Consider the following 16,507-nt stretch of genomic DNA (forward strand, 5'->3'; position numbering starts at 1 on the left):
GTGGCGCTGTCTGCCTGCCGCTGACGGTCCTCATTATCACACCTCTCTTCTCTTCCCCTTCTCCTCCACTCACAGTCACACAGACAGAGTAATCCTGAGAGAGGTGGAGGACAGCAGAGAGGAGGTTAGAGAGGGAGGACACTTTTACTGGAACGTGGATGAACACAGTGGAAAAGAGGAAAGACATGGTCCAGTCTGATCATCCATGTTCACTCACTATGAAAACACACAGCTTTTACAGTGCCATACCATAGTACGGTATGCTGTGTATATATCATATAGCACAGTGGTTCCCAACCCCGGTCCACAAGTACCCCCAACAGTACACATTTTTATTGTAGTCCTGGACAACACACCTGATTCAACTTGTCAATCATCAGGCCCAAATATGAGTCGAATTAGGAGTGTTTGTCCAGGACGACAACAAAACGGTGTTGTTGGGGGTATAGCATCTGATGTAGTGGATGTTGTCCACTGTTTAAAGGATTCCCTCTCATATGCATTTACTCTCTAAATATACACATATGGATAGTACATCCAGCTCCAGAGGAGTGTGTGAGGCTCTCGGGTTTATTTGTAGACGTGGATAAAGCAGCGGGACCAGGGAAGTGCATTACAACTGAGGTGCGGCAGGACGCCCCATTATTTCCATTATGGACCAGAACCAATGAGGTGCAGCTGAATACTCTGTTATTTTTACCTGGTGGGGCCGAGGCGATGAGGTGCCATGGGATGCTTTCTTCTTCTCTATCTATCTGAGAGTAGCACAGAGAGGAGAGGACACACACATACAGTACACAGAGAGTGAGACACTGCATCTGCTCCCAGGGCTGCTTTGTTCTCTCTCAGAAAGCCATCCATACATCCGTCTAGCCACCCCCGCACTCTCTTTAGCTGCCTGCCTGCCTGCCTGGCTAAGAGGTGACGGGGAAACAGCTTCATTTAATCATCTCCACTGATTGTGTTTGCTGGGACACTCACGACAAGGACATGACAGGTTTTTATTAGAAGCCCAATTAACACTACCTCTGCTTTCTGTTTGGACTTTTGTTAAAGATTGAGCACCCGGCTTCCTAGTTATTAGGATCTGAAGCAGCAACAGTTGAGAAAGAATCAGTAGCCTAGACAGTAGCCTAGACAGTAGCCTAGACAGTAGCCTAGATCAGGTGCAAAATAGTTTTTTTTTTTTTTTTTTTACAGTGCAGGTGATGGAGAAGACTGGATCCAGAGATGTAGCATATTTATCAAATATAAAATGTAAATAATTATGAAAAATTGTGGTTGACGAAAAACATAAACGTTTTGCCACTAGTAATATTATCTCAACTCGAGGACAAAGTGCAAAAGCGCTTCAAACACAGGACAAAACACCCATAAACTCACGCCTAGACAAGCATCTCTCTGATTGAGGAGAACAGTTGGGCATTGTGCTCTAACCTGGCATAATCCATTCACACCTTTAAACAGGGAAATTCTTAATTAATGAACATTGATGTTACACTTCAAAGGCAATACTAGCCTATAGCATGATTCACACCATAACGGCAATATTTGACCTGTTAATGAAAACAAAGACTTAATTTACATAAGCATTAGTGTTTACAACAAACAATGAAATGACCTCTTAACCTGGATAAACCAAAAACGAAAGGCCGTAAACTGAAGGCCCGTAAACTGTGGTTAAAAGTCGTGCTTGACCGGTGCACACTAACCAAGGACCAATTCTTGGCGTTACAAAACTAAGAAATACTAATGCTTAACATTTTGTTTGTTCTTTTAGCTATTATCATACAACATGTTTGATGGGACAAGCGATTGCATAGTTATTGGTTAGCAGCAAGAATTATCAACAATGTTTGTAGCAAACACTGCTGTTTCTGTGGGGAGAAATTGTGTGAAATAAATGGCCAGCGTCACTTGACAATAGCTCACAGGCAAATAGTCACAGCTTCATTTAGGTGCAAATGTATTTATAAAATGTGTTTAGATTAATTTCGTAGGTCTACACTTGTAGATTGGTGAAAATCCACTTAGAATTAGTGTAGGATAAATGTTACCAGAATATGTCTTCAGTCTGACACCATTATCATCTGAATGCTATAGGTCCATAAGTGTATCCAATGGGTCTAACCAAGGTAGCAAGCCTTACATTACCACTCGGAATGCTATAAGCAGGGTAGGAAAATACCGCTGTAGGAAATACCGCTGTAGGAAATTGATTACAAAAAAACTCTAATCCGTTACGTTAACAGCAAACATATTTTAATCAGATTACAGATACTTTTGAAAAACTAGATGATTAATTCTAGGATTACTTTTGTTTTCTCAATGACATTCAAATCAGCATTGAAAAAAGGCACAAATGTACACTACTGGTCAAAAGTTTTAGGACACCTACTCATTCAAGGTTTTCTTTATTTTCACTATTTTCTGTATTGTAGAATAATAGTGAAGACCTCAAAACTATGAAATAACACATATGGAATCATGCAATAACCAAACAAGTGTTAAACAAATCAAAATATATTTGATATTCTTCAAATAGCCACCCTTTGCCTTGATGACAGCTTTGCTCACTCTTGTCATTCTCTCAACCAGCTGAATGAGGTAGTCACCTGGAATGCATTTCAATTAACAGGTGTGCCTTCTAAAAAGTGAATTTGTGGAATTTCTTTTCTCCTTAATGCGTTTGAGCCAATCAGTTGTGTTATGATACGGTAGAGGGGGTATATAGAAGATAGCCCTATTTGGTAAAACCCCAAGTCCATATTATGGCAAGAACAGCTCAAATAAGCAAACGGCCGTCCATCATTACTTTGAGACATGAAGGTCAGTCAATATGGAACATTTAAAAAAACGCTGGAAGTTTCTTCAAGTGCAGTCGCAAAAACCGTCAAGCGCTATGATGAAACTGGCTCTCCTGAGGATCGCCACAGGAAAGGAAGACCCAGAGTTACCTCTGCTGCAGAGGATAAGTTCATTGGAGTTACTAGCCTCAGAAATTGCAGCCCAAATAAATGCTTCACAGAGTTCAAGACACAGACACCTCTCAACATCAACTGTTCAAAGGTGACTGTATGAATCAGGCCTTAATGGTCGAATTGCTGCAAAGAAACCACTACTGAAGGATACCAATAATAAGAAGAGATTTGCTTGGGCCAATAAACACGAGTAATGGACATTAGACTGGTGAAAATTTGTCCTTTTGGTCTGGAGTCTAAATAGAAGACTTTTGGTTCATACCGACGTGTCTTTGTGAGACGCAGTGTGAGTTTTAAAGCACATTTTCTTGCAATTCTATATGTTTTGCTATGTCTAATGTTTACTCGTGATATTTGAGTGACTAAAGAAGTACAATAATATCTATGAGCCTAAAAACCTGAATTTAAAAAAACATTCGCTGACATGGGTTAGTTGATCTGGACATTTATGACAGGTCTATAAATAGCTCTCTAAGGTATTCAATGACTGACATGACAAGAGGAACTGATGATGCACTACCCAATTTCGAAATTGCACCTTGTGCATTCTACTATTACAACGTTCAAGAGTACAGTAAGTCCCTTGTTTTGTATTCTTAAGGCAGCCGTCATGTTTGCTTGGTTAGGGAACAGTGGATGCATGGCACAGTTGTGGCACAGCAATTTATGTTGTGTAAAGTAGGTCATCTGTGGATAGTGCGGACATGGATGGTCTCCTTAGCTTGGCTCTGGCTGCATCGAGCACCCCTCCTCCATCTCTCTCTCTGTGGCTGGTACCTGGCTGTATTAATGTCTGCTTGGTGTTGAAAGGGACAAGTCGCTCTAATTCTGATGAATGGTCAGCCCAACGAAGAGGCGCAGAGCGAAGGAGAGGCGCCGAGAAAAAATAGAAGGTTTAACTTGTGTCAGGGCTCTCTGTAAACTCATTAATCATCTCAGCTCTCTGTGATCAGCTCCTCCTGGACACTATTTCAACAGTGTCTCCCACAATGCACCGCTCCAGTTCTCCCCAATAGCCACAACTCACCACGTCACCTCTCGTTTCACACAACCCTTATGCATCACACATCCACACACCGTCATATCCATCTCTCCTCCCTGAAGAAGGCCTGGTTTGTTGGAGAAAACAAGAACTCCCAGGGGGTTGGTGTGTAGTGTACTCTCCACTAGTGTTTCTGTATCCATGCCTTCCTTAATCTGCCAGACTATGGGTTGCTGTGGCCATCGAGTGGGCCATCCGTTGGTCCAAGGAAATAAGGAGCTCATCATGTGGAGAAGTGGGCGTTTCAACATTATTAGGACCATTAGTAGATCATCATATTGCACATATACACAACACACACAACACACCCACATACACAGTGCACACACACACACATTTCTGTAATGATTATGAAGGACTTACCAGTGGTGTTAATGCACAGTAGCAGTGCTGCTGGTCCGTCACAGAACTGGTAATGTGTGAATTAATTAACGTGAGAATTAATGGTGTAGGGAAAGCATTGGCTGTGCTTAAGTCTTATCAGTGCTTTATGGCCGGCTCACAGCCTCCTAATGTGTGTGTGTACTGCTTCAATGCTGACTCCATTAACTAGGCAGCTCATTTTGAGGCTATGGGCCATCCTTTCCCTCAGGCTCTAATTCAATACCACGTATAATCCAACGTCTGTAATGCACCAAATGTCTTAATGTGGTGAGGCCTTGCTCAGTCCTAACTGCCCAAGATTGATTTTAGTTGGACCAATTGTCTGTGGTTACCTGGCTATGCCTGAGTGGATTGTGTTGATTGATTGATGCCTTACTCTAACTTGTGTTTGTTGTGTGTGCGTGTGTGTTCTCCACAGTGGGAGGAGGTGAGTGGCTACGATGAGAACCTCAACACCATCAGGACCTACCAGGTGTGTAACGTGTTCGAGCCCAGCCAGAACAACTGGCTCCTTACCACCTACATCGACAGACGAGGGGCTCAGCGTGTCTATGTGGAAATGCGTTTCACTGTCCGTGATTGCAGCTCCATCCCCAGTGTCCCTGGCTCCTGTAAGGAGACCTTCAACCTCTACTACTACGAGACGGACTCGGTCATCGCCACCACCAAGGGGACCGCCTTCTGGATGGAAGCCCCCTACCTGAAGGTGGACACCATTGCGGCTGACGAGAGCTTCTCCCAGGTGGACTTCGGTGGACGATTGATGAAGGTCAACACGGAGGTGCGGAGCTTCGGCCCACTGTCTCATAATGGTTTCTACCTGGCCTTCCAGGACTACGGGGCCTGCATGTCTCTGCTGTCCGTACGTGTCTTCCATAAGAAGTGCCCCAGCGTGGTGCAGAACTTTGCCAACTTCCCCGAGACCATGACGGGCGCCGAGAGCACCTCCTTGGTCATTGCCAGAGGCACGTGCATCGCTAACTCAGAGGAGGTGGATTTTCCCATCAAGCTGTACTGCAATGGAGATGGGGAGTGGATGGTTCCCATCGGAAGCTGCACCTGCAAGGCTGGCTTTGAGCCAGACAATGGCAACGTCTGTAGAGGTGAGTTCAGTTCTCCTCACTTACAATAACCCCTATCACACTGGCGCTTTGTCTTACTGTGTCATACTGTTTCACTGAACATTTGAAGGCATTGTCTCACTGTGGAAACAGTGGTGAGGATAAATGAAGTAAGGGCAGACACTGGAACAGACATTTTGTTTCGTCTGGCAATAAGTACTGTCAGGGGATAGCTACTGTATGTGGGCTGCTAGCCAATCACAACTGTACCGACTGATTAGACCAGCAGCAGGCATTATATTTGAAAAGTTCATAATTGTAATCATTTTTTCCCATCAAGGGACAGAAAAGGTTGTTTTGTCTATTGCCAGTCAGAAGCACAGAGGGAGCCAGAAGCTGATTGTACTTTATTTTGACAATTCTGGTTTTAAATTGTGGTTATTCTATAAAGAGTAATTTTATTATTATTATCATGCTAATAAAGTTATTACGTTTTTCCATAAACTGTGTTCAGACCGATTTAGCTGTTTGGATTTTCTACTCTGCAGTATCTACAGTGAACTACCTGCATGGAATGTTTTCCTCCCACAACACTATGCTCACAAATTACCATGTTTATCTTCTTTGTGTCATAGGAGGACACACACACACACACACATACACACACACACACACACACACACACACACACTTTTAGCCTCCCATATCTTCTCTCACTGATTGCTAGTCTGCCTGTGTGGAGACCAGATAAGATCGATCTGCAGCTATATGGGCTGATCAATAATATAGATATTAAACCCATCCACCTAATATGGAGTGGAGCCTGTTTCTCAGATGACCTAGTGGAGTCCTTGGCTGGGGAGTGGTTGACTTCATTTGGCCTCTGAGGTGAGCATTTAGATCAGTTAAATAGTGGATCTGATTACTGTACTGACGGTCACATAAGGTATGTGTCATCCAATAGTGATGACATTTTCTATCATGGAAATTAAAGTGTCACTATGTCTATTAGAGGGGATGTACATGAGAGTAAAGGATATGATTTATATCTGCAGTAGATCATAGCCCCTCTAATGTTGGAATAAGCTTGCAGCAACATGTGTATAATTTGTGAGTAAAATGTTCTACGGGTGTTTATTTGGGTTAGTGTGACATGGTGCTGGCGTAAAAAGCAAGTCTTGGCCTGGCTCTGCTCTGCAGTGTATTATCAGCAACCTTCTTCCATTATGTCTGTGTGTTGAGTTCTGAGCATCCTTCTTTCAGTCCATCTACTCAGTCATGCATCATACCTTACTTAGCCGCATCTATCTCCATGAAGTATGTCTCTGATGTTTAGTTGTTTTGTCAGGAAGTTGAGACATTTCTAATGGTAGATGGATAAGAAAAAAAGCAGATATTGACTATCCCTTTGAGCATGGTGAAGTTATTATTTACAATTCAGATGGTATATACCAGAAAATACATCCAGTCTCTACAAAGATACAGGCTTCCTTCCTAACTCAGTTGCTGGAGAGGAAGTAAGAGGTCAGGGATTTCACCATGAGGCCAATGGTGACTTTAAAACAGTTACATAGTTTAATGGCTGTGATAGGAGAGAACTGAGGATGGATCAACAACATTGTAGTTACTCCACAAAACTAACCTAAATGACAGAGTGAAAAGAAGAAAGCCTGTACAAAATAAAAATATTTCAAACATGCATCCTGTTTGCAACAAGGCAATAAAGTAATACTGTAAAAAATGTAGCAAAGCACTTTTAATTGATTTAACCTTTATTTAACTAGGCAAGTCAGTTAAGAACAAATTCTTATTTATGATGACGGCCTACCAAAAGGCAAAAGGCCTCCTGCGGGGATGGGGGCTGGGATAAAAAAAAGTAACTTTTTGCCCTGAATACAAAGTGGTATGTTATGGGCAAATCCAACACAACACATTACTGAATACCACTCTCCATATTTTGAAGCATAGTGGTGGTTGCATCATGTTATGGGTATGCATTTAATCATTAAGGACTGAAGAGTTTTTCAGGATAAAATATAAATGGAATGGAGCTAAGCACAGGTAAAATTCTAGAGGAAAACCTGGTTCAGTCTGCTTTCCATCAGACAAGGCCAAATCTATACTGGTATTACTTACCAAGAAGACAGTAAATGTTCCTGAGTGGCAAAATTACAGTTGTGACATAAATCTAGTTGAAAGTATATGCCAAAATAAAATGGTTGTCTAGCAATGATCAACAAAACATTTCACAGAGCTTGAAGAATTTTGAAAAGTATAATTGGCAAATGTTGCACAATCCAGGTGTGGAAAGCTCTTAGAGACTTACAGTACCCAGATAGACTTATAATCAATGCCAAAGCTGCTTCAGTATTGACTGTATTTAATTTTCAATAAATTTGCAAACATTTCTAAAAACATGTTTCACTTTGTCATTATTGTGTGTAGATGTGTGAGAAAAAAATACATTTTAGATTCAGGCTGTTACACAGCAAAATTTGGAATAAGTCAAGGGTGGTATTCTTTCTGAAGACAGTGTATAGTCAAATGCATGTGCTAGGAAGCATAAACATTAATGAAAAATCTACAGTTCCTTTTTATCTTTTTCAAATGTTTTACATTTATTTTACTAGGGAAGTCAGTTAAGAACAAATTCTTATTTACAATGACAGCCTAGCGTGGCCAAACCCGAACCCGGATGATGCTGGACCATTTGTGCGCCACCCTATGGGACTTCACGGCCGGTTGTGATAGAGCCTGGAATCGAACCAGGGTCTGCAGTGATGCCTCTTCCACTGAGATGCAGTTCTTTAGACCCCTGCCCCACTCAGGAGCCCATCTTAAAGGACTATGAGTAGTCCAACACATTGGAAAAGCCTTGGAGTGTCTGAAGTATGTTTCATTTATCATTAGAAAAAGCCTTGTGAAACCAGCCCCAGAAGTGTTAGTAAAGATGTGATGGTAGGTCAACACTGTGTAGATGACCTGAGGAGATTAGAGCTGAGGAGCTGCCTTAGCTGCCTGCTGAGGAGATGTGGTGTGGTGAAGTCCGACTGACCGTCTAGGTCTCCAACTGCTCTCCATACAAGATCTAACCCAAAATCCCCCCACCACAGCCTTAAGGCTTCCCAGCCAACCTAAAGCTAGACACTGGTCTGTTCCAAGTTTGTCCCCTCCATCGAATGTGTAGGGACAACTGTCGGCTTTCTGTTGAAACCTCAACATCATACTGTAAAAAGAAACCACCACCTGTCACAAGTAACCACATCTGACAATCAGCGCTCAGCAGCATTATTAATCATGGAAATTAGCTCAGCTTTTCAAAAGGCTATTGCCCTCTGCCTCAGCAAGTCACGGTATAATCTATTGTGTCTTATTCTATCTCCTCCTACGCCCTTTCCCTATTTATTTGATTATTTTCCTACAATATCTGTTTGCTCCATTTACTCTCGATATCCAATCATTTATTTCCATTCAGTCTCTGATTCCATTTTGAAGTCTCACTCTTTTGCATCTCCCTCCTCCCCTCTTTATCTGTGCAGATTGGAGGAGGGGGAATTATTTTAAGTGATCTTATTACTTGGCCAGGTATGTTCAAACCCGATTACTTCATTTACAAGCTTAAATACACCTCATATCTATTCAAAGCACACGATTGGAGAGAGAGAAAGAGGGGGAGGAGGATAAAGTAAAGGGGTCAAGGCCGCCGTGGTTGGGCTGACTGAATATATCATACAGGAGAGACCATGCGCGATACCTTGGGCTCAAAATGTGGTGACTTACATTCTGTGCAGTTCCTTTGTTCAATGACAGCAGGTACTTTGTATCACAGGGCCACTATAAAGTAGAGATTCTGCAGAGGACAAATTCTAAATGAATCAGTCAGGCTTCACATTGATCGGTGATTCTTTGCGGTGCAAGTGTTCTTAAATTGTGTTGCTGGGTCTACACAATGGCTGGAGACAGTAGCAGAAACTATTGTAAAGTTGAACTATATGTTTGCCAAGTAACCTAGTGTTCTTCATCCTATGTGACTGTTTGCATCATTCACTAGATAGGTAGGGAACTCCTTGTCTCACTACTGTGCATTATTCCAAATGGCCAGATCCCCTGATGTCTGACTCATTCCAAAGCTCCTCTCTTTAGCCATCCCAGAATGCACCTCTCCCTTGAACCAGAGGCACCATACTGCTCTGCATATAGATACGAGGCAGGGACAGAATGAAGAGGAGCACCTGCTCTCTATGGCTTCCAGACGCATTGACATTAATATTTCAAATAACTTTATTCAACATGCAGTAGGCTGCAGCAGAGGACAGTAGATTCACTGCCCTTCTCATTGACTGCTCATCCTCGGGTGTTAAGTGCAGACTGACTCATTAGGGGGTTGTTATTTATGGATGGTGCCTGATGATCAGCTGGCAAGGCTGGCAAAGGTGAATGAATTGGTACCCCTGTCTGCTGTGGAGGGGACAGGAGAGGGGACACAGAGCGGGGGCACAGCCGCTCAAGGGGCTGAGGGCGGTTTCTCACTGTAACAGGTAGAGAGATATTCTTCATTTGGCATTCTGCAGCAACCTCCTCAGAGCCCGAAAAGAATTCAGAATTGGATAGAGCCACTCAATATTCCTCTCACTCATTCATACTTTATAGAGGGGGAATCTGTAGGCATAGATAGCCCCACCGAGGGGAATAGATAGGCTGGGAGGTCTGGTGGAGAGGTCAAACAGGGATGAGAGAGAGTGAGCAAGTTATAGTTTAAGGGAGGTAAAACATGCACATTCGTTTCTGTTTGCATGTGATAAAGAGGGACTTGGTTTGTCTGTGTTTCTTACATACAGATGGTGTCTGTGTGACTTGGCACATAACATCCCTCTCACTGAGACTGAAAAACTATTGATCAGTTGCTGCCCATGCTTTGCTTCCAGGACCCCCTGGTGAGGCTGCCCGCAAACATTGCCTGCTTGAAAAAAATACTGTTTAAACAAACAAATGCTCCAATGTTTCAACTCAGGGAGATGCCTGGGGAGTAAGGGAATGAGAGAAACAAAGGGGAAGAGAGGGTCGGGTGGGTGCTTAAAAAAAAGTCTGAAAAAAGAACAAGAGAGCGATCTCCCAAAAGCCAAACATGTTGTTTTGTTGCACCATTTGTCAGGGGTGACACAAGATGGTTTCTAATCTAACTGTGAGCTCCAGCAAATCTGGCGAACAGCGGGGCTACTACAGAGAGAAATCAGAGCCCGGCCCTGGGAGACATGGATCTGATACGTGTGAAGTTCCCAGCAGCTCAGCTTCACAGACTCTGGCAGCCTCTGTTCTGTTCTGTGGATGTCCTTCTCAGTGTCATTCTGTGGCCTTGGGTGTCTGCTCCATAGAGCGCATACCGCCGCTCTCTGCTCCTCTATTGTAATGGACATATCTCTCGCTCTCTCTCAATTCAATTCAGCAAACTTTATTGACATGGCAGGTTAAATGACTTACATTGTCAAAGTATACATATAACACAAAATGGTGGGACCAACATCAATCATAATAGTAGTAGTGGAAATGGGATTACCATTACCAACAGCTATAACAGCAATATTAATGAGAATAATAATACATTAAAGCAATGGTAGTTGACCAATCTCAACCTGACTGAGAAGCCACATAACATGGTATGAAAGCCCAAAAAGGTTCAATTTAAAATATTATTGACATTTCAATGCACAGGACACATATTTGGCATTGCACATTTTGGCTTTTCACCCAATACATATTTGATTATTTATTCTACTAATTCTTTGTACTGAATGATCATTTTGGTAAAGAAAGATTCTCTTAGGTCTGAGTATTTGTCACAGTGTAATAGGAAATGCAGCTCTGTCTCTACATCACCCTTGGAGCAGAGTGAGCACAGCCTGTCCTCTCTGGGCAGCCAGGTATGCCTGTGACGACCAGTCTCTACAGCCAGACTGTGCTCACGAGTCAAAAAAAATCAAATCAAATCAAATCAAATCAAATTGTATTTGTCACATACACATGGTTAGCAGATGTTAATGCGAGTGTAGCGAAATGCTTGTGCTTCTAGTTCCGACAATGCAGTGATAACCAACAAGTAATCTAACTAACAATTCCAAAACTACTGTCTTATACACAGTGTAAGGGGATAAGGAATATGTACATAAGGATATATGAATGAGTGATGGTACAGAGCAGCATACAGTAGATGGTATCGAGTACAGTATATACATATGAGATGAGTATGTAGACAAAGTAAACAAAGTGGCATAGTTAAAGTGGCTAGTGACATAAGAATGCAGTCGATGATCTAGAGTACAGTATATACATATGCATATGAGATGAATAGTGTAGGGTAAGTAACATTATATAAGGTAGCATTGTTTAAAGTGGCTAGTGATATATTTACATCATTTCCCATCAATTCCCATTAGTAAAGTGGCTGGAGTTGGGTCAGTGTCAATGACAGTGTGTTGGCAGCAGCCACTCAATGTTAGTGATTGCTGTTTAACAGTCTGATGGCCTTGAGATAGAAGCTGTTTTTCAGTCTCTCGGTCCCAGCTTTGATGCACCTGTACTGACCTCGCCTTCTGGATGATAGCGGGGTGAACAGGCAGTGGTTTGGGTGGTTGATGTCCTTGATGATCTTTATGGCCTTCCTGTAACATCGGGTGGTGTAGGTGTCCTGGAGGGCAGGTAGTTTGCCCCCGGTGATGCGTTGTGCAGACCTCACTACCCTCTGGAGAGCCTTACGGTTGAGGGCGGAGCAGTTGCCGTACCAGGCGGTGATACAGCCCGCCAGGATGCTCTCGATTGTGCATCTGTAGAAGTTTGTGAGTGCTTTTGGTGACAAGCCGAACCTCTTCCTGAGGTTGAAGAGTGCTTTGTGAGTGGACCAATTCAGTTTGTCTGTGATGTGTATGCCGAGGAACTTAAAACTTGCTACCCTCTCCACTACTGATCCATCGATGTGGATAGGGGGGTGTTCCCTCTGCTGTTTCCTGAAGTCCACAATCATCTCCTTAGTTTTGTTGACGTTGAGTGTGAGGTTATTTTCCTGACACCACACTCCGAGGGCCCTCACCTCCTCCCTGTAGGCCGTCTCGTCGTTGTTGGTAATCAAGCCTACCACTGTTGTGTCGTCCGCAAACTTGATGATTGAGTTGGAGGCGTGCATGGCCACGCAGTCGTGGGTGAACAGGGAGTACAGGAGAGGGCTCAGAACGCACCCTTGTGGGGCCCCGTGTTGAGGATCAGCGGGGAGGAGATGTTGTTGCCTACCCTCACCACCTGTGGGCGGCCCGTCAGGAAGTCCAGTACCCAGTTGCACAGGGCGGGGTCGAGACCCAGGGTCTCGAGCTTGATGACGAGCTTGGAGGGTACTATGGTATTGAATGCCGAGCTGTAGTCGATGAACAGCATTCTCACATAGGTATTCCTCTTGTCCAGGTGGGTTAGGGCAGTGTGCAGTGTGGTTGAGATTGCATCGTCTGTGGACCTATTTGGGCGGTAAGCAAATTGGAGTGGGTCTAGGGTGTCAGGTAGGGTGGAGGTGATATGGTCCTTGACTAGTCTCTCAAAGCACTTCATGATGACGGAAGTGAGTGCTACGGGCGGTAGTCGTTTAGCTCAGTTACCTTAGCTTTCTTGGGAACAGGAACAATGGTGGCCCTCTTGAAGCATGTGGGAACAGCAGACTGGTATAGGGATTGATTGAAAATGTCCGTAAACACACCGGCCAGCTGGTCTGCGCATGCTCTGAGGGCGCGGCTGGGGATGCCGTCTGGGCCTGCAGCCTTGCGAGGGTTAACACGTTTAAATGTCTTACTCACCTCGGCTGCAGTGAAGGAGAGACTGCATGTTTTCGTTGCAGGCCGTGTCAGTGGCACTGTATTGTCCTCAAAGCGGGCAAAAAGTGATTTAGTCTGCCTGGGAGCAAGACATCCTGGTCCGTGACTGGGCTGGGTTTCTTCTTGTAGTCCGTGATTGACTGTAGACCCTGCCACATGCCTCTTGTGTCTGAGCCATTGAATTGAGATTCCACTTTGTCTCTGTACTGACGCTTAGCTTGTTTAATAGCCTTGCGGAGGGAATAGCTGCATTGTTTATATTCGGACATATTACCAGACACCTTGCCCTGATTAAAAGCAGTGGTTCGCGCTTTCAGTTTCACGCGAATGCTGCCATCAATCCACGGTTTCTGGTTTGGGAATGTTTTTATCGTTGCTATGGGAACGACATCTTCGACGCACGTTCTAATGAACTCGCACACCGAATCAGCGTATTCGTCAATATTTCCATCTGACGCAATACGAAACATGTCCCAGTCCACGTGATGGAAGCAGTCTTGGAGTGTGGAGTCAGCTTGGTCTGACCAGCGTTGGACAGACCTCAGCGTGGGAGCCTCTTGTTTTAGTTTCTGCCTGTAGGCAGGGATCAGCAAAATGGAGTCGTGGTCAGCTTTTCCGAAAGGGGGCGGGGCAGGGCCTTATATGCGTCGCGGAAGTTAGAGTAACAATGATCCAAGGTTTTACCACCCCTGGTTGCGCAATCGATATGCTGGTAAAATTTAGGGAGTCTTGTTTTCAGATTAGCTTTGTTAAAATCCCCAGCTACAATGAATGCAGCCTCCGGATAAATGGTTTCCAGTTTGCAAAGAGTTAAATAAAGTTCGTTCAGAGCCATCGATGTGTCTGCTTGGGGGGGATATATACGGCTGTGATTATAATCGAGGAGAATTCTCTTGGAAGATAATGCGGTCTACATTTGATTGTGAGGAATTCTAAATCAGGTGAACAGAAGGATTTGAGTTCCTGTATGTTTCCTTCATCACACCATGTCTCGTTAGTCATGAGGCATACGCCCCCGCCACTCTTCTTACCAGAAAGATGTTTGTTTCTGTCGGCGCGATGCGTGGAGAAACCCGTTGGCTGCACCGCCTCGGATAGCGTCTTCCCAGTAAGCCATGTTTCTGTGAAGCAGAGAACGTTGCAGTCTCTGATGTCCCTCTGGAATGCTACTCTTGCTCGGATTTCGTCAACCTTGTTGTCAAGAGACTGGACATTGGCAAGAAGAATGCTGGGGAGTGCTGCGCGATGTGCCCTTTTTCGGAGTTTGACCAGAACACCGCCTCGTTTCCCTCTTTTTCGGAGTTGTTTCCTTGGGTCGCTGCATGCGATCCATTCCGTTGTCCTGTTTGTAAGGCAGAACACCGGATCCGCGTCGCGGAAAACATATTCTTGGTTGTACTGATGGTGAGTTGGCGCTGATCTTATATTCAGTAGTCTTCACCTAGTCAGTGTTTTCCTCAGTTTTCTATCAGTCACAGTGGTCAGATAGTCTGCCACCGTGTACTGTCTGTTTAGAGCCAAATAGCATTGAAGTTTACTTTGCTTTTTTTGTGGTGTCTTTCCAATAGGTGATATGTTTATTTTTGCTTGTCATGATTTGTTTGGGCCAGATTTTCAGAGTACTGTCCTGAGGCTCTATGGGGTTGGTTTGGGTTAGTGAACCAGCTGGCTGAGGGGACTTCTCTTGTTTCATCTCTTGACATTGTAGAGCTGTGTGATGGAATGTTTTGGGGTCACTTGTTTTTAGAAGGTTGTAAAATTTGATGGCTCTTTTTTCTATTCAAATAAGGAGGGGGTGTGTCACATCTTCTCCTGCCACACCCCCTAGTGGACATCCGGTGTCTCCTTGACCTGCAGCCATTCCCCCAGTTCCCTCTCCCTCTCTCTCTGTGTGTGATTGTGTGGTTGGATACAGGTGTGCGTCAGAGCAGTTCCCCACCAGCTGCAACCCGTTCCGTAATCAAGACCTCTACAAATACTCAGTCCTGCCACTTCCACTCTGCCAGATCGTAATCTCCAGTCAGTCATGCTTCTAGCTATTTATTATTATTTAAGATCCTGTATCCTGCTGTGCCTGTTTCTCCTCTCACTGCAGTTTTGCCACTCTGGCTCCTGTTCCACATCTCACCACCCTGCTACCCTGTTCTGGATTCAACTCGCCATCCCTCCCTTGGATTCCCCTCCGGACCTGTTTACCCTGTCCCAACCCAGCTCACTTCAACCTCAGCCTCCACATCTGGTTTCCTACAACTCATCCGAGCTTCTCTGGATCTCCCCTTCATCTCTCCCTGTGTCACAATAAATATTTTGGTTCATTCATTCCCGTTTCCTGGTCTGAGTCTGTTTGGTCCTCTGTTTGGCTTTGCCTAACAGTACAATCTGGCCAAGATATGAACCCAGCAGACTCAGATACTCGCCACCAAATTCTCATTGGTCAAGGCACCCTGCTCAATCAACATGATCAATCCCAATAAACCCTTCTGGAAACTATCAATGAGTTTCCACCGAGCTTGTCTGTCCTACAGGGCCGAACCATCACTCAGAGCTCACAACCTGTACCAAGTCCTTCCTCTCCACCCCGGGAGCCATTTGTTCCGCTACGATGCGCTACGACGGTAACCTCGAAGCTTGCAGAGCTTTTCTAGTACAATGTTCAATAGTATTTGAGCAACAGCCCAGCTCTTATGCTAGTGAACGAGCCAATATTTAATTTTTGATTGGTTGCCTCTGTGGTGCGGTGCTTTCCTGGGCCACTACTGTGTGGGAGAGACAGTCACCCATTGGCTTCTCCTATAGCATATTCACAGAGGAGATGAGGAAGGTCTTCGACCACCCGGTCTGCGGGTGGTCTGTCCATCCATCAAGGCTCCCAGAGTGTTGCTGACATGGAATGTGAGTTCCGCACCCTCATCGCAGAGAGCGGCTGGAATGAGGAGGCTCTCCGGAACAAGGAGCATTCCGGAACTCACTCACTGAGACCCTCAAGGATGAGTTGGTGTCCAGGGAGGAGCCTGATGATCTTGATGAACTCATTTCTCTCACTATCCTTATTGACAACTGTCTCCGGGAGCGTCGGAGGGAGAAGGTAGGTAGGATTGCAAGTTCCTTAACATCTGCTTCAGTGCCTTGCTCATCTCCTGCATCCCAACCCCATGCATGTTCTAAGCCTGAACCCATGCAGCTCGGCCGGAC

At 44.5% G+C, this 16,507-nt stretch overlaps 1 protein-coding gene across 1 annotated transcript in view; it reads left to right on the forward strand.

Moving 5' to 3' along the window:
• LOC115144983 (ephrin type-B receptor 1-like) overlaps positions 1 to 16,507 on the forward strand; it is a 171,919-nt gene that overhangs the window by 60,287 nt on the left and 95,125 nt on the right. The window contains exon 3 of the mRNA XM_029686167.2: positions 4,826 to 5,510. Coding sequence (XP_029542027.1) covers positions 4,826 to 5,510 — 685 coding nt within the window. The remainder of the gene's footprint in view (positions 1 to 4,825; positions 5,511 to 16,507) is intronic.

This window comes from Oncorhynchus nerka, linkage group LG17 (assembly GCF_034236695.1).
Source record: "Oncorhynchus nerka isolate Pitt River linkage group LG17, Oner_Uvic_2.0, whole genome shotgun sequence".
In the NCBI taxonomy this organism is placed as follows: Eukaryota; Metazoa; Chordata; class Actinopteri; order Salmoniformes; family Salmonidae; genus Oncorhynchus; species Oncorhynchus nerka.